We start from the raw sequence: 18,584 nt of genomic DNA, 5'->3' as shown, positions 1-18,584 counted from the left end.
GATTCAATCTAGAAATAAGGAGGAATTTTCTGTTCCTCCTTATTAGGGATATTAGTCTTATCATCATTCCTATCACCCGTCTCCTCCCATTTATGACTGCAGGACTGTAACTTTGTTGCTTGTATTCTTATGATTTATATTGATTGTTTCCTGATTGCTTATTTGTACCCTATGACTATCATTATCTTGACGAATGTATCTTGTCTTTTTATGTACACTGAGAGCATCTGCACCAAAGACAAATTCCTTGTGTGTCCAATCACACTTGGCCAATAAAGAATTCAGTTCTGTTCTGTTTTATTCTATTCTATTCTAAATTGAACAAACGGAATTATCTTCCGAAACCCAGGTCCATGCACATGGACCAAGTGGCAGGGAGTACTTCTGACTTTGGGGAAGTGACTTTTAGAACCTTTGCCCAGGGACTGAGTCTCCCAGAAGGGGCCCTTCTCTGTTTTGAATCTTCCATTTCCCTCCCTCCTAGGATGAGGCCGCACGAAAGAACATTGCAGACATGACCAAGGAAGAGGTCTCTGAGGAGCTTAAGAATAAAACCCTGGAGGAGGAAGGCTTCACCCTCATCCAGTTCATCAAAAGTAAGTCTTTGGCCCAGGTGGCCAACTCACCTGGCGGGTTTCTCCATCAGTCATTCATTCACCTGGACGGCTCCCAAAATCCTCACTCGCCATTGTTCTGACCGAGGATTCCCGAGAGCCTGAAGCCAACTCCTGGTCCCGACAAAACCCCCTTTTATTAACTGACTGTGAATTCTGCTCCTTCACCTCCAGCAAAGCCTTTCAAGGGAGGATTTACGGTCACAGACCTTCTCTGGCTTGGAGAGCTGCCAGGCCAAGATCTGCAGAACTTGGCCAGGAGTCTCAGAGTGTCACGAACCAATGAAGGGAACTCATGGCCTCCTGCAAACTCCACTCCCCTGATGCTCCCTCTTTTATTTCCTCTGGGAGGGGCCGTTCATCATCCACCTGTGGCCTTACTCCCAAGTCGACCCCTGTTCTTTAGCTGCTCCCTTCCTCTGGCAACTCTGTGCATGCGCACACTGGGAACATGCTCCAGCTGTTCTTCTGCCCCACTGATGTCTGACTCCGAAGGCAGCTGAGAACTGTCAGACAGCCCTGGCCCCCTCTCTGCCTCCGACACAGAGCCCTCATCAGAGCCTTCCCCAGACTCCGGGACTGGCCCAGGTTCCTCCCCAACCTCCTCACTCTCCGAATCTGCTGCCAGCTTCTCTGGCCAATGGCTGGCCACAATAGCCCCGGGGTGGATTGGGACAATGCGCCCCACAGCCCATTCGCTGTGTTTAACTTCCCATGGCCAACTACGCCACATCCAACCTGGTGATATTGTGAGTCTCCTTTCCTTGGTCTTTTCTCATTGGCTTTTTTTTCTCCTCCTTAAGTTTATTTTCCTTCATTCTCTAAATCCCTTCTGGTCTTGGAAGTTTTGTTTCTCCGGTTTAAAAAAAGAATAATATAAAAAAGGCCCTATAGATAAAATCCTGATAAAGAAAGAACACTAGGTGCCTCACTGAGATTTCCCCGAACATAATTGAACCCTCATATCTCTTCTAATCGATAGATTAAACCTTAACCTCCCATTTTTCTCCGGCTTTCTGGACACAGCAGAGCGAAGTTCCTAGCTGACCAAGGATATGGATCTTCCTTTATTGATGTATAATTCACACTCCTCTCCAACGTGAATTATATATAAATCCCTATATATGGCTCCCGGGCTCATTAATGCCCTGAACACGTTAATTCCACCCTCCTAAATGAATGTCCTAAGCTTCCATTTTTCAAAGATACAGATTTTCTCCAGAAGAAAGGGCGCAAGATAAATTGCCCTAATGAAAAGGAACAGGGAAAATTGCAGGAGGAACAAAATTTAGGAAGCCTCTTATCCGTATTAGAAGAGGACAGTTTGATTTAAAGGTCTTCGGTTGCCACGAGGCAGGAAACCTATATTTATGGACCTTGGTCCTTCCAAATGTGTTAAAAAAAAGAAGAAGAAGAAGAGAGAGAATAGTCCTCTTTTGCGTTAACACACTGCCTCAGAGTATTGATTGCAAGTACAGCTTGCTCCAAAATGAGAAATTTAAGATTCCTCCCTTCCTATTCTTGGGATATGGAGTTAGGAATAACTGCTGTTTAGGCAGAAAGTCAGTATTTTATTTTTCCTAGTGGCCCAAAGGTGTCTTGGAGGTGCTAGAATAGAATACTTTATTTTCCAAGTGTGATTGGACACACAAGGAATTTGTCTTTGGTGCATATGCTGCCAACAGGACTTGCTCTTCTCTCCTGTTAACAGAATAACAGAGTTGGAAGGGACCATGAAGGTCTTCTAGTCCAACCCCCTGCTCAAGCAGGAGACCCTGGGCCATTTCAGACACATGGCTATCCAATCTCTTCTTAAAAATCTCCAATGATGGCGCTCCCACAATTTCTAGTGGCAAGCTGTTCCACTGGTTAATTGTCCTCATTGTTCGGAAATTTCTCCTTAGTTCTAGGTTGCTTCTCTCCTCGATTAGTTTCCATCCATTGCTTCTTGTCCAGTCGTCTGCTTTGGAGACTAGAATAACAGAATGACAGAGTTGGAAGGGACCTTGGAGGTCTTCTAGTCCAACCCCCTGCTTAGGCAGGAAACCCTACCCCACTTCAGTCAAATGGTTATCCAACATCTTCTTGAAAACTTCCAGTGATGAAGCACCCACAACTTCTAGAGGCAAGATGTTCCACTGGTTAATTGTCCTCACTGTCAGGAAATTTCTCCCTAATTCAAGGTTGCTTCTCTCCTTGATGAGTTTCCATTCGTTGTTTGCTGTCCTGCCTTCGGGTACTTTGGAAAATGAGGTGATCCCTTCTTCTTTGTGGCAGTTTCTCAAATAGTAGACTAGATTCTTTTCAGCAGAATAAGACCTGCCCAATTCCTGCAACTGTTCTTCATATGTTTTAGCCTCCAGTCCCCTCATCATCCTTTCTGCTCTTCTCTACCCTCTTTATAGAGCAGGGGTGTCAAACTCAATTTGATTGAGAGCCACGGGGCTGGGGTAGGCATGGATGGCTGGGTGGGCATGGCCAACTGGGTAGGTGTGGCCAACCAGGTGGGCATGGCCAACTGGATGGGCATGGCCAGCTTGATGCCACTCCCCAAACTGCTGGCATGTTTCATCTTTGCATTGGATAGAGGAGGCCAAAGCTACTTCTCCTTCCTTCTTCCCTTACCTCTCCCTACTCTTACTCCTCCTCTTCCCTTTCCTACTCTCTCTCCTTCTCTTTCTCTCCCTTCCACCCTCCTCTCCTTACCTCTTCCTTCCTTCCTTCCTTCCTTCCTTCCTTCCTTCCTTCCTTCCTTCCTTCCTTCCTTCCTTCCTTCCCTCCTCTTCCTCTCCTCCTCTCTCCCTTTCTTTTTTTGTTGTTATAGGTGCCTCTTTCAAATCTCAATTTATGTTTTCTTGGGATGGTATTTCCACAAAACCAAGTATAGGGTTTATATATTTGGTGACTCAAACACCAAGAATTACCTGTTTTTACGGCTTTCTTGCAGAGGGCGAAAAAAATCTCTATTTCCCCTTTTAGCTGAAGCTGACTTTCAGCTCTGACTTTCGGTCTCTTGAGGGAGACTGAGACAAGTAATTAGATATTTCAACTCCTCTTGTAAATGTCCCTCTGGAGTCTTTGTTGCTCTCGAAAGCCTTTTGAGGCCATTAAAACATAACCACAGCAATCAGCTGCCCCTTGACGTGGTATTGCCTCAACTTAGCTGCACTGATAGTTATGTAATTATGCAAAACTTCTCAGTACTCGTATATCTCAGTATATTCACCCATGGTGTATGGCGTTGGCATTATTACAGTATTATTGTCCAGGTTCCAAATAGCATCCAAAATTAAATCAGAGACCAAGGCAAAGTATTGCTCAAAGTTCCAATTTATGAAGAGAGCCATGTTAACCCGAATCTGAAAGCTTCCTGGTTTTCCCCACCCAGTTGAAAGTTCACAATCTTCCCCCCCACACCCACAAGCCCATCCCATGGTCCCATCTCCCACTGCCACGCTGGCAGTTTCCACCCATCCAGTTCTGGTCAGGTGCAGAGGTGCAGAGACAAAGGATGACCTTGGTTTTCTAGAAAGAATGTTGTTATGGCTACCTAGCATCTAACTCCGTACAATCCCCCCTCCCGTTTTCCCACCATAGAAAATGCATAGTAGAAGAATAGAAAGTGTGGCAGGCCAAAGATGCAAAAGAAAAGATGGCTGCAGGCCTGAAAATTATCTTTCTTTTTTACCCCATCTTATTCGGTGTAATTATTATGATTATTATTACTCTGTTGCTTTGCATGGACGCCGAAATCTTCTGCACTGGAGACAAAGTCCTTGTGTGTCTAATCACACTTGGCCAAGTAAAGTATTCTAACTCTAATCCCAATTCTAATTTTCTAATTCTACTTCAATCTAATTCTAATTCCAATTAATTCCAATTCCATTTTTGATTCCAATTAATTCTAATTCTAATCATTCGAATTCCAATTCTTTCTCAAGAATTACAGAAAAGCAAATTTACATTTGCGACCTTCCTTTCAGCACGGAAAGTCAATGGAGGAAGCCAGATTCACTTAACAGCCATTTAATGATTTGTTTAACAACTCCAATGATTCACTCAGCAACCCTGGGGGAGGGAGTTTCATCCATTCAGTTTGCGACCCACTTACCCACTGCCTCGCTTAGCAACAGAATCGCTGCTTCCCATGGCGGTCGTAAGTCCAGGACTGCCCGTAAACGAATATATATAAGGGCTCTCCTGAGATGCTGAACCTGTCGGGAATCCTGCCAGATCTTGGAGCCCTTGATTTGCGAGCAAAGAACTTTTCTGCAGGAGGGATCATGTGAGCAAAGATAAGGCCTGGGAACACAATTAAATTCCCTTGGTTCAAGGACAGGCCTATAAAACCTGAAAGTTAATTGTTTGAATGTTCCCAGCTATTCCCATATATATAAATCAGGGGTGTCCAAACTTGGGAACTTTAAGACTTATGGAGTTCAACTCCCAGAATTCCCCATCCAGCATTGAAGTCCACAAGTCTTAAAGTTCCCAAGTTTGGACCCCCCTGTTTTAAAGGAAAGTAGATCCGCTTGTCCTTTCCCCCCCAGATTTCACATACACGTTTTTTTTTTGAGATCATCCGTGGTTTCGGGGTGGGATACCACCTGTACGCTGATGATACTCAGCTGTACTTTTCCACCCCAACGAGGCCATCGAAGTGATGTCCCGGTGTGTGGAAGCCGTACGGATCTGGATGGATGACAACCGACTCAAGCTCAACCCCTCCAAGACGGAGTGGCTGTGGGTACCAGCTCCCCGGTTCAGCCAATTAACTCCATCATTGGCCATTGGGGGCATTCAACTTGCCCCCGTGGAGCGGGCGCGCAATTTGGGCATCCTCCTGGATGCCCGGCTGTCCATGGATGACCATGTGACAGCCGTGGAAAGGGGGGCGTTCCACCAGGTTCGCCTGGTGCGCCAATTGCGCCCCCTACTGGACCGGGACGCCTTACGCACAGTCACTCATGCGCTGGTGACGTCTCGCTTGGACTACTGTAACGCTCTCTACATGGGGCTTCCCCTGAAATGCACTCGGAGGCTACAGTTGGTCCAGAACGCAGCCGCGCGGGTAATTATGGGGAGTACTAGGTACTCCCATGTGACACCGTTCCTGCGCGAGCTGCACTGGCTTCCTGTGGTCTATCGGGTGCGTTTCAAGGTTTTGATAACAATCTTTAAAGCGCTCCATGGCTCAGGACCTAGTTACTTGCGGGATCGTATTCTGCCCCATACATCCCTGCGACCAATCCGCTCGCACAGAGAGGGCCTCCTCCAGGTGCCGTCCACTAGACAGTGCCGGGGGGCGGCGCCTAGGAGTAGAGCCTTCTCTGTGGCGGGCCCAGCCCTGTGGAATGACCTCCCTCCGGATATTAGGAATACCTCTGACCTCCGCTCCTTTCGTATTAAGCTTAAGACCCACCTATTCCAAGCAGCTGGCCTGGCTCAACTTTGATCTAACCATATCGCTCCTGACGGGTTTTTAATTGGGTATTTTAATTATATTTAATTATTTAGGGGTTTTTTAATCACTGTATTCTAATTGTTTTTTATTCATCAGCCGACCTCCTCCTTGTGTATGTCTCGGTATATGTCTCTGTTATATGTTTGTTTTGTCCACATATTTATTTCATATGTTTCATTGTACGCCGCCCCGAGTCCTTCGGGAGAGGGTGCGGCTAAGAAATAAATATTTATTTATTTATTATTATTATTTTTAATATTGCTTGAGCTCTGAGATAGATTTAACTTCCAGGTTTTGAATGTTGCGATATTATTCGCCCCCAGTTTATAAAGCCTCCCTGTACTTGAAGCACTCACCGTCCGAAAAACAATTAAAATTTGATATCTGCAGTGTGTAGAAGAGAGAGGTACAGAAATGTTGCTCTGGAGGGAGCAGTGAGAGGGGGAGAGAACCACGTTTCCCCTTTTCCAGGTTGCATCAGTATAGATTTCATCTCCGGTTCATCGGATTCTACTGAATTCGCTCGCTTCCAAAGACAATCCCTCCTCACGGTCACTCATGCCCTAGCCATGACTATTGCAACGCACTCTACATGGGGCTGCCCTTGAAGAGCATCCGGAAGCTCCAGTTGGTGCCAAATGCAGTGTCCCCAGAGGTGGCATTCAGCTGGTTTGGAACAGTTCAGGCGAAGCGGTAGCGGAAATTTTGAGTAGTGCGGAGAACCGCCAAATACCACCTCTGGTTGGCCCGGCCCTCCCACTCCTGTCGTTCCCTCTCCTAGACTCCCTTGTTTTTTAGCTCAGCTGATTCACACAGTAGAGCAAATTGCCCCACCTCAGCAGCTAAGAAACAGCTCGGCTCACCAGCGCTCACACCGAGGGCGGGTTTTGAGTGCTGTGCTCATAAAGCGCTCTCTCATAGGACAAGTAGGAAAAGATTTGGAATCCCACCACTGGTTTTGTTCAGACCCCGAGGTGCACATGTCTCCCCTCTCACCTCTCCTGCGGGAGTTGCATCGGCTGTCGATTTGCTTCCGGGTGCAATTCAAGATGTTTGTTGTCACCTTTACATCCCTTCATGGCTTTGGGACCGTTACCTGAGTAGCGCAAATGGGTGTGGAATCTTCTCGGAACAGTCCATTTGCACCACTCAGGGGACTCTTGAGGACCCAGACAAACCTCCAAGTGGCCTCAAGGACCCTCTAAAAGGATGCAAAGGACCAGCTGTCTGCAAAGAGCATCAATCCTTCCATTCCCCACCATCCAGTCAGAGCTGAAGAAGCTTTGAAAAGAAGGACTAAGGGAGACATGATAGCAGAGTTCCAATATCTCAGGGGTTTCCACAAAGAAGAGGGAGTCCAGCTATTCTCCAAGGCACCTGAGGGGTAGAACAAGAAGCAATGGGTGGAAACTAATCAAGGACAGAAGCAACTTAGAACTGAGGAGAAACTTCCTGACAGTTAGAACAATGAATCAGTGGAACAGAAGTTGCCCCCAGAAGTTGTGAATGCCCCAACACTGGAAGTCTTTAAGAAGATGTTGGATAGCTATTTGTCTGAAACGGTATAGGGTTTCCTGCCTAGGCGGGGGTGGTGGACTAGAAGACCTCCAAGGTCCCTTCCAACTCTACTATTGTATAAGCTTCTTGGATGAGAAGCGAAACGTCTTCAAAGAAAAAAACAAGAAAGTCCAGTTGCCTCTTGAAAAAAGCACCTTTGGGCTAAATCTCCCAGGGATCTCTCAGCCCCCTTTTCCCTTCTAAGTGACAGTCGTAAGATTGTAACAGGACTAAACACAACATCACTGCCACGGCTGGCCGCATTTTTATAGGTTTAGGGCAGACACAACCACACATGCGATTTTTAAAAATGCAAATAGTCCTCAACTTACGGCCACAAATTGAGCGTAACATTTCCGTTGCTAAGCAAGAGAGTTCTTAAGTAAGTTTCGCCCCATTTTTCCAGCCACAGTTGTTAAGGAATCACTGCCGTTATTAAGTCCCAAACACGGTTGTTAAGCGAATCTGGCTTCCACACTGACTTTGCTTGCCGGAAGGCCTCAGGACATACAACAGTCATAAGTACATGCCAGTTGCCAAGCGTCTGAATTTTGATCAGGTGACCACCGGATATAGCAACGGTCCTAAGTGTGTAAAACGGTTATAAAGTCACTTGTAACTTTGACCAGTCATTAAAAACAGCGTGACTCACTTAACAATTGTGGCAAGAAAAGTTGTGGCATGGGGCAAAGCTCACTCAGCAAACGTTGAATGCTTAACAACAAAAATATCGGGCTCAATGGTGGTCGTAAGTCGAGGACCATATCTGTCTTTGGCACCTGTTGTTAATCTTTCCTTTCTGCAACCTTGCTCTTCTTTTTTTCCCTCCGGGATTTGCAGTGTTCCCATTGGTCTTGTTGAGAAACCTCAAGAATCCGATTTTCGTCATGGTGATTTTCGCGATGGTTAACCTTTCGGCCATGATTGCTGGCTTGTCCACTTTCCTGGCTAAATTCCTGGAGCAGCAATTTACTCTGTCCGCCTCCGTGGCCAACATGATCCTAGGTAAGGGCTAGGCGTCTATGGAGAGTGGAAGTCATCCCAGTCGTGGTTGTCTTGAAAAAGCACCTTTGGGGCCAGGTAAGGGCTACCTGGGACGCGGTGGCTCAGGGGCTAAGACGCTGAGCTTGTCGATCAGAAAGGTCGGCAGTTCGGCGGTTCAAATCCCTAGTGCCGCGTAATGGAGTGAGCTCCCGTGACTTCTCCCAGCTTCTGCCAACTTAGCAGTTCGAAAGCACGTTAAAAATGCGAGTAGAAAAATAGGAACCACCTTTGGTTGGAAGGGAACAATGTTCCATGCGCCTTTGGGAGTTGAGTCATGCTGGCCACATGACCACAGAGACGTCTTCGGACAGCGCTGGCTCTTTGGCTTTGAAAGGGAGATGAGCAGCACCCCCTAGAGTCAGGAATGACTAGTACATGTGTGCGAGGGGAATCTTTACCTTTACCTAAGGCAGGGGTGTCCAAACTTGGGAACTTTAAGACTTGTGGACTTCAACTCCCAGAATTCCCCAGCCAGCCACGCGTGGCTGGCTGGGGAATTCTGGGAGTTGAAGTCCACAAGTCTTAAAGTTCCCAAGTTTGGACACCCCTTACCTAAGGGCTACCTGGTCATGAATATTTCCAGGTAGTCCTCAACTCACGACCCCAATGGAGCCCAACGCTTCTGTTGCTAAGCGAGACAGTGGTCGGGTGAATTTTGCTCCCCTTTTACCACATTCCTTGCCATAGTTGTTAAGTGAATCCCTGCTGGTGTTAAGTGAGTAATCTGTTGTTAAGCGAACCTGGCTTTCCCATTGACTTCTCATGCCGGAGCGTCACAAAAGGGGATCCCATCACCCCCAGACACTGCAACCGTCGTAACTACGAGTCAGTTGCCAAGTGTCTGGATTTCGATCCTGTGACGGTGGGGATGCTGAAAGTCGTCATTGCAAAAAGCAGTCATGAGTCACTTTTTTTCAGCGCCGTTATAACTTTGAACGGTCACTAAATGAACTGTTGTAAGTCGAGGACTACTTGTATCAAAGCGACTCTGGGCCCTTGACATGGCAGCCTTCGTTTCCCCCTTTTGATGCCGAACGCTCCAATTGCTGTTCCCATATAATTCTTTATTTATCTAATTCTAATATAGATCCCGCCCTTATTGTCTGTAACTATGTTGTAGGTCAAGGACTCTCTGCACATGGTTTACTGAAGTAGCCACAGTGTGTCTGGCCCGCACATGGCCCACACATGGCTGTGGCCCATCAGGGTAGGACCTCCACCACCCCAAAACCAACAAACCCACCTCCCAGCCTAGTACCAACTGGGATGCCAGACAACGCAGGTGCGCCATTCAGAATCTGAATAGAGCTGGAAGGGACCTTGGAGGTCTTCTAGTCCAGCCCTCTGCTCAGGCAGGAGACCGTAGACCATTTCAGACAAGTCTCCAGTCTCTTCCTAAAAGCCTCCAGTGATACAACTTCTGGTGGCAAGCAGTTCCACTGGTCCATTGTCCTCACTGCTAGGAAGTTTCTCCTTAGCTCTAAGTTGCTTCTCTCCTTGATTAGTTTCCATCCCTTGCTTCTTATCCTGCCTTCAGTTGCTTTGTAAAATAAGTTGACCCCCTTTTCTTTGGGGCAACCCCTGAGATATTGGAGCACTGCTATCATGTCCCCCCCCCCTGGTCCTTCTTTTCACCAGACTAAATATACCCAATTCAATTCAGTTCAGAATATTGCTCGAAGGGACCTTGAAGGTCTTCTAGCCCAACCCCCTGCTCCAGCAGGAAACCCTATGTCATTCCAGACAAGTGGCTGTCCAGTCTCTTCTTGAAAGCCCCAACTTCTGGAGACAAGTCCTTCCACTGGTCAATTGTCCTCATTGTTAAGAGGTTTCTCTTCAATCCCAGTGTCAGGGAGTTCCAAATAGCATCCAAAAATTAAATCAGAATCCGAGGCAAAGGATTCCTCAAAAGTTCCACTTTATGAAGAGAGCCACGGTGGCACATCTGGGAAAACCCAAATCTGAAAGCTTCCCGGTTTTCCCCACCCAGTTGAAAGTTCAAGATCTTTTCTCCCCCACCCACAAGTCCCATCCCATGGTCCCATCTCCCACTGCCACTCTGGCAGCTTCCACCCATCCAATTCCGGTCAGGTGCAGAGACAAAGGATGACCTTGGCTTTCTAGAAAGAATGTTGTTATGGCTACATATCATCTAACTCCGTACAATCCCCCCTCCCATTTCCCCACCATAGAAAATGCATAGTAGTGTAACATAAAGTGTGGCAGGCCAAAGAGCCAGAAGAAAAGATGGCTGCAGGCCTGACATCCAGGTTGATGAGTTTCCATCCGTTGCTTCTTGTCCTGTCTTGGGGGGCTTTGGGAAATAACGCGACCCCCTCTTCTTCTTTGGGGCAGCCCTAAACATCCCCTTTGTGCTCTCTCCCTCTGACCCGCAGGTGCCCTCAACATCCCGGGAGCCATGCTGGGAATTATACTTGGTGGGGCCATCATGAAGAGCTTCAGTTTCTCCCTCCCGCAGGCGACTCTCCTGTGCATCGTCAGCATGGCGTTTTGTGCCCTCTTTGACGTCCCCCTCCTCTTCCTGGGGTGTCCCACCCAGAGGATCGCAGGGCTGGACTACTCCGGAAGGTACACGAACTTGGGCACACAGAACCCTCTCTCTGGGCATGCACCCCATCGCCAGCTGCTCTTTCAGCTTCTGGGCTCACATGGGTACCGGTCAGCTGATCTTTGCGCATGCAGGAGCACCAGAACGTAGAAGAACAGTTGGCCAGCACACGCGTGCGCACCGGGCAGCTGTTCTTCCAGTTTCCAGCACACATGCGCACACTTTCTGATTTTGGCACTTGGTGACGAAAAGGTTCACCAACACTGCTCTACGCTCTTTTGTTCTAGGTTGAATTTTCTGTTTCTTGTTAACAGTAGAGCAGTTGAGCATGGTGACTGTGCTCTTTATTTGCTCTGTGGTGGTACCTATAAGCAGAATTTCTAACAATATATATAACTATATATCTATTTTCCCCCCTTTGATAGTTCTGGCTATTGGCAGCTGATCACGGCTTGCAACCTTAAGTGCAATTGTTCGCTCTCCTTTTTCAACCCGGTCTGTGGGCAGGACCGCATGGAATACATCTCCCCTTGCTTTGCAGGCTGCACCAAAATCAACATCAACCCCATCACCAAGACCATCCTGGTAGGTAGAAAATTCCCTTCCTGCTTTCAGGTTGGAAAGAGTACTAATGCACCTTTATTGCATTCACATTTATATTCCTTTATATTGTTGGAAGAGATGTCCTTCTGGATTCAGTCCCAAGTGGGGAAAACGTCTCTGGAGACACGGAGGCTGCTTGGAAACATGGTTTTAATGGTGGACAGGATCACGTGGCTTGAGCTCCTGAGCAGGAAAGGGGGATCAGCAGATGCTTCCAGATGTTGGGTGAAGAAGAAAAAGAGGGCAGAGATGCTGAAAGTCCCTGGCTTTATGCCCTCTCTGGCCTTTGATCTTGACCCTGCCTTCTGATTGGTTGTCAGGCTCCCATGGGGCCATGCAGGGGCAACTCTCTAGGCTGTCTTTTGAGTCCATGCTTGGTAGAGCATGGCTTCTCCCCAGGTGCCCTGTGGTGAGTTTCTGTAGAAGGCTAATCATACCTTTGTTATGTAGAGTAGAATAACCCAGCCACCGCCCCCCCCTTTTTTAAATTGACAAAGGCGGGGGCTATTAAGAGTGACTCTGTTTCCTGCCTAAAAACAGGTTTCTCCATTTCTGATCCAGAGAAATATAATACTCTGTTTTTTCAATATTTCCCAGGATATTTCATTTTTCTAGGAGAGAGGGGTGGGTGCTAACTTCCTACAGATGCGAGGAGGGGAGCGGGAAGCGCTGCAGATTTCGAAGGAGCCTGTCTCCGAAAAGAAAGGCTGAGATTTGTAGCACGACTCAGAACAACTGTGGGCAAACCGCCTCTTCCAGAACACGAGATTTAGAAGTTCCCAAGTTGTACATCACTGTACACAGAGTCCCCTGCTTGAGAAGGGGGCTGGACTAGAAGACCTCTAAGCACACAAGCTCACAATAGATACAAACGCAAGGTAAACCGCTCCAAACTCAATTGCAGAAAATATGACTTCTGCAACAGAGTGGTCAATGCCTGGAATTCACTAACTGTGGTTTCATTCCCAAACCCCCACAGGGCTTCTTCCCAGGTGCCCTGTGGTGAGATGGGTAAAGGGCTGATACTATCATGCCTTCATCCCATCACCCTGGAGCTGAAGGGGGATCTTTGTTATGTAGAATAGACTGACCTAGGCCTTTTAATGGCCCATTGACAAAGGTGAGTCTGCTTCCTGCCTACATGCAACTTTTAAGACTTGTGGACTCATGGACAAGGTTGGCTGGGGAAATCTGGGAGTTGAAGTCCACTTCAAATCATTTGTCCGAAAGGATTTAGGGTTGAGAGCTTGTCCAAGGTTGAGAACTTGAAGACTTGTGGACTTCAACTCCTAGAATTCCCCAGCCAGCCAAGTCTTGGACACTCCTGGCACTTTGGTGGCTGGGGAATTCTGGGACCTGAAGTCCACACATCTTAAAGTTCCAAGGATGGACACTCCTTGTGTCTGGGGTCGGACTAGAAGACCTCCAAGGTCCCTTCTGTTATTCTGCTCTTTCTTCCCTGACCTTCTCCTCCTTCCTTCCTTCTCCTTCAGAATTACACCGAATGCAACTGCATCCTCACCAACAATGCCATCGGGTACGCTATTCCCGGGCACTGCAGCTCCTCCTGTGGGCACCTCTTGATGCCCTTCGTTATCATCGCTGCGATATCCGGATTCTTAGCCAGCCTCTCCCACACACCGGCCTTCGTCCTGGTTCTCAGGTAGCCGAAGAAGAAGCCAAGCAAGGGGCCCTTCGTTCCTTTATTCACTTGTGTTCAGCCTTGATTATCTTTACAAAGGGGGAGCAAAAAAAAAAAAAAAACCCCAGCCCAGTTGCCTTTTGAAAGAGAGCCCCAATATTCTCCCTCCCCCATGTGCACATTTTGAAGGAACGCGGTGGCTCAGTGGCTAAGACGCTGAGCTTGTCGATCAGAAAGGTCAGCAGTTTGGCGGTTTGAATCCCTAGTGCCACGTAACGGAGTGAGCCCCCGTTACTTGTCCCAGCTTCTGCCAACCTAGCAGTTCGAAAGCACATAAAAATGCAAGTAGAAAAACAGGAACCACCTTTGGTGGGAAGGGAACAGCGTTCCGTGCGCCTTCGCGTTCAGTCATGCAGGCCACGTGACCACGGAGACGTCTTCGGACAGCGCTGGCTCTTCGGCTTTGAAACGGGGATAAGCACCGCCCCCTAGAGACAGGAACGACTGGCACAGATGTGCGAGGGGAACCTTTACCTTTGCCTTATGTGCATATTTATTCCCAACCCAAACTTTTTTCTTTGGAGTTTTAGGAGCGTCAAGAAACAAGACAAATCCTTCGCCCTGGGCCTGCAATTTATGCTCTTGAGAGTTCTAGGTAAGTCAACTTGCAAGGCTGGAATTCCATCGGGAATCCTGGGATATGGGCTGAATTTTTAGCAATCTAAGAAGCAGATTGAGGTTTAAACAAATGTGTGATTTTTTTTTTTTTTAAATCAGACCGGGGCTGGGTTGGTGTTCTCACCCTCCCTCCTCCCAGGGCCTCAGACGTGCCCAGTTCTCTGCCGACTCTACTCTGCCAAGGGGCTCTGTGCCAGGCTCCGTCAGGGGGATCAGAACAGCTGCCAGCCCGCCAGGCACACCTGGTAGACAAGGCAACTCATGATGGTTTATTGTCAGGTGGCGTTAACCGACCCTTGCAAGTCCTCCGCCTTCTCACTTTGCAGCCTGATCAGTGAGGGTGGGAGCTTCCTAAGTTCCTTTCTCTGACCACTAGGCAGCTCTTCCCCTCGTCCCTCATGGGCCTTCCTGCATGTCATTACAATGCAGAGCACATCTTCCAGCCCTCCGTTTCCTTTCCTCCCTTCCCTCCCTTCTTTTCTTCCTTTCTCCCATTCTCCTTCCCTGCTTCCTCCCTCCCCTTCTCTCTTCTCCCCTTCCCTTCATCGTTTTCTTACTTTCTCCTTTTGTTCCTTCCTTTCTTCTCTCCCTCCTCCTTCCCTTCCTCTCCCTCCCCTTCTTCCTCTTCCTCCCTCCCTCTTTCTCCTTCCTCCTCCTTCCCTTCCTCCATTCTTCTTCCTTCCTCCCTCCACTCCCTTCCCTGTCCTTTCCCTTTCCTTTCCTTCCTCTCTTTTTCCCTTTCCTTTCCTCACCTCTCCTCCCTTTCCCTCTTCCCTTCCTCTCATTTTTTCTTCTTTTTTCCCATTGTGCCTTCCCTGCTTCCTCCTTCCCCTTCCCTCTTCTCCCCTTCCCTCTCCTCAACTCCCCTTCATCCTTTTCTTCCTTCCTTCCTTCCTTCTTGCCATCCTCCTCCTTCCCTTCCCTCCCTCTCCCTCCCCCTCCCTTCTTCCCTCCTTTTTCCACCCTCTCTTTGCTCCATCCATCCTTCCTCCCACCCTCTTTTTACTTCCTCCTTCTCCCCTTCCTCCATTCTCCTTCCTCCCCTCCTCTCTCCCTTCCCTGTCCTTCCCTTCCTCTCTTTTCTTTTTCTCTTTCCTTTCCTCTCTCTTCCTTTTCCATTCCTTTCCTTTCCTCTCCCCTCCTCTCCTTCCTCCCCTCCCTTTCCCTCTTCCCTCTTCCCTTCCCTCCTGGGATGGGAAAGCAGGAAGGGCTCAACTGAGCAGATCCAGCCGCCTGCAGCTTCAGCACCTGGGACAGTTCAGGGCCAGGAGAGGCAGGAAACAAAGGCCCCATTTTCCCAGCTTAAGGAGGGGTGGGGGGGGTGGGGGGATTTTCAGCCGATTCCCCAGGATGGAAATGACATTTTAGGAACAGGGGCTGGAAACGGAAGAGGAGGCCTCCCTTCCACAGCTGCAGGCCCTCCCTGGGAAAACAAGCATCTGGCAGTGGCAGGAAATGTATAGGTGGTCCTGGACATACGACCACAATCGAGCCCTGCATTTCTGTCGCTAAGTGAGACATTTGTTAGTCCCATTTTACGCTCTTTCTTGCCACTGTTGTTAAGCGAATCACTGCAGGATAGTAACACAATTGTTGAGTGAATCTTGCTTTTCTGACTTAGGTTTCCCAAAAAGCAGGAGGCAGAGTCCTGGTCCCGACAAAACCCCTTTGATTAAACGAATGTGAATTCCTCCCATTCCTCTTCATCAAAAGCCTGGCAAACAGTCTTTCAAAGGAGTATTTATGACCACAGACCTCATCTAGCTTGGAAAGCTGCCATGGAAATCTTTTCCAAACGCCGAAAGGCTGGGCACAGAGTCTCTGAGATTCACGGACAGATCTTCACACTCCTGAAACGAATCTCATGAATGATTTGTTTCCTGCAAAATGGGAGGGGCCATTCACCGTCCACCTCTGGCTTTACTCCCACATCGACCTTGATTTCTTAGTTGTTCTCGTCTTCTGGCAGCTCTGCACATGCGCACACGGGGAACAGGCTCCAGCTGTTCTTCTGCCCCACTGATGTCTGACTCCGAAGGCAGCTGATAACTGTCAGACGGCCCTGTCCCTCTCTCTGCCCCCGACACAGAGCCCTCATCAGAGCCTTCCCCAGACTCCAGGACTGGCCCAGGTTCCTCCCCAACCTCCTCACTCTCCGACTCTGCTGCCAGATCTGCTGGGCGCTGGGGGGCCACAACACTGGCTTCTCCATCGACTTTGCTTGTTGGAAGGTCGCAAAAGGGGATCATATGATCCCAGGACACTGCGACCGTCATAAATATGAATCAGATGCCAAGCCTCTGAACTCTGTTCACTAACCCTGGGGATGCTGTAAGTGTGTCGTAAGTGTGAAAAATGGTCATAAGTCACTTTTTTCAGTGCCATTGTAACTTGGAACGGCCACTAAATTAACTGTCATAAGTCAAGGACTATACATACACACACACATACATACATACATACATACATACATACATACATGTTGCATTTTTGCTGATAAATAAATGAAGGGAGTCTAGTATAGATCTATTTCAAGCTACTTAGCTCTCATCAGCTAGCCATACCCTTACTGGGATTCGAACCCTTTGCTTCTTTCTCAGCCTGGTTGCCTGCGCCTGTGGTCTACGGCAGTGCCATCGACACAACCTGTCTCCTGTGGCAATATAAGTGCAAAAAGAGAACAGGGTGTCGATACTACAACCACACAGCCTTCCGCAAAAGGTAAGTCCTCTCCCTTTGCTTGATCCTGACTTCCTACTCCCTGGAAACAAATATTGTGGGTGGTAAGACACCCCTAACAGCCTTCGGGCTATATGTTCTGTTATGATACAGCCTGTTGTGCCTTAAAATGGCTTCTACTGCACTGCTGTAAAATGGCTCCTGCTGTGCAGTTGCCACGGTAACAGCTTCACAGTCCTCCACAAGGGGCCCCTCTCTAGTAAGTGGGAAAATCCAACATTAGAAATTACGTTTGGTCTGGGCATTTCCCCTCTATAAATAAATACCCCGGCAAACGCTGAGTTTATCGGCTAGAATTCTTAAAAAATTAATTCTTAATTCTTATTAAGGCGGGATTTCATGGCTCTCGTTTAGCGCAACAGAGGAGCAAGCGAGGGAGGCTGTTGCAAACGACTCTCGTGGTTTTTGTCCTCTCCCAGGTTTGTGGGCATCCAGATTTTATTCGAAATCTGCTGTTTCCTGTCCTTCTGCGTCGTCTATGTCCTCCTCATTCGGAAGGAGGACGAAGAGGAGGAGGAGGAGAGAAGAAAACGGGGAGCTTCCCCAGACCCAGCCAGTTAATCACATCCCGGATATTATGGGGGGGTCAGCACTCTGCTTTCGGCTCCGCCAAATGAATGGAAATGGGATCGCTTGGCGGGAACCGGAGTGAAACGAGGATGAGGATGAGGACTTCCCTGTGCTGAGATCCAATTTGGACCTCTTCTGTATTTCTATTTTTCTTTTTGTTCCTTCCTTCCTTCCTTCCTTCCTTCCTTCCTTCCTTCCTTCCTTTCTTTCTTTCTTTCTTTCTTTCCCTTCCGTATATGTGACTGGATTTTCCTAGCCCTTCTGCCATTTTTGCTGAAGGGCAAAATAGAAATAAAGATGTAATTTGACTGTCTGGTGAGCTGCATCAGCCAACCTATTGTAGCCGCTGAAAACCTTGGGGAAAGGAGAGGCTTACGTTTCTTTCCCCCAAAGAGGACACAATCCATTTGCAGGGGGGGAGAAGGGGTGTTCCAGAGAAACCCCCCAAATTGGGGGGGGGGGAGGGAGGAAGCCTCTCCTGAAAATGTTCTCTTCCAATAGTTCTTTGCCACTGGGGATGAGGGGCGTTGAGTGGGAGGAAGAAGGCCAACTCATAAATTACAGAATTGCAGAGTTGGAAGGGACCTTGGAGGTCCTCTAGTCCAACCCCCTGCTCAAGCAGGAGAATCTCCTTCAACCTGGTGTTGTGGGCTCCTGGCCACACTCTGCACAAGCTTGGAAGCATCATCCTTTGGGCTGCCTGGTTTCCTTGGTTACGCTCCAAGCTCCATCAAGCTTGGAGCTTCTCCACCGAGAAGGCCCTCATCTCCTAGGCTTCTAGGCTACAACCCTCATGGGCCAATCCTCGCCCTGCCAGGCCTCCTGGTTCTGAGTCTGCTCACCTGCTCAGGTTGTCCTTGGACATCCCGCTGAATTCTCCTGGAGCCTGGTGGACTGTTACTCAATGCAGGTGAAGAAACGGGATTGGAGGAACGGAGAGAAGATAATATTTGTAGCTCAGGGTTGAATTGCCTTGGTGCTCTCTGAGCTGGGTGGTTTTCTTGCAGATGTTTCATGACCCAACTGGGGAACGCCATCCGTGCTAGAAAGGAGTGGGGCTTGCGAGGAGGAGGAGGAGGAGAAGGAGGAAGATTATGGGGTCCT

General features: G+C 48.4%; 1 protein-coding gene across 1 annotated transcript in view; it reads left to right on the top strand.

Annotated features, from left to right (window-relative positions):
* SLCO2B1 (solute carrier organic anion transporter family member 2B1) overlaps positions 1-17,471 on the top strand; it is a gene marked incomplete at both ends in the record, with an annotated part of 38,650 nt that extends 21,179 nt beyond the window's left edge. The window contains 8 exons of the mRNA XM_081971836.1: positions 485-596; positions 8,476-8,640; positions 11,076-11,268; positions 11,674-11,833; positions 13,345-13,514; positions 14,084-14,148; positions 16,772-16,892; positions 17,330-17,471. Coding sequence (XP_081827962.1) covers positions 485-596; positions 8,476-8,640; positions 11,076-11,268; positions 11,674-11,833; positions 13,345-13,514; positions 14,084-14,148; positions 16,772-16,892; positions 17,330-17,471 — 1,128 coding nt within the window. The remainder of the gene's footprint in view (positions 1-484; positions 597-8,475; positions 8,641-11,075; positions 11,269-11,673; positions 11,834-13,344; positions 13,515-14,083; positions 14,149-16,771; positions 16,893-17,329) is intronic.
* Between the last annotated feature and the right edge of the window lie 1,113 nt (positions 17,472-18,584).

The sequence above is a fragment of the Natrix helvetica genome, assembly GCF_964273705.1.
Source record: "Natrix helvetica genome assembly, contig: HAP1_SCAFFOLD_214, whole genome shotgun sequence".
In the NCBI taxonomy this organism is placed as follows: Eukaryota; Metazoa; Chordata; class Lepidosauria; order Squamata; family Natricidae; genus Natrix; species Natrix helvetica.
Note: the sequence above shows the minus strand (reverse complement) of the source record. Positions and strands in the feature narration are given on the sequence as shown.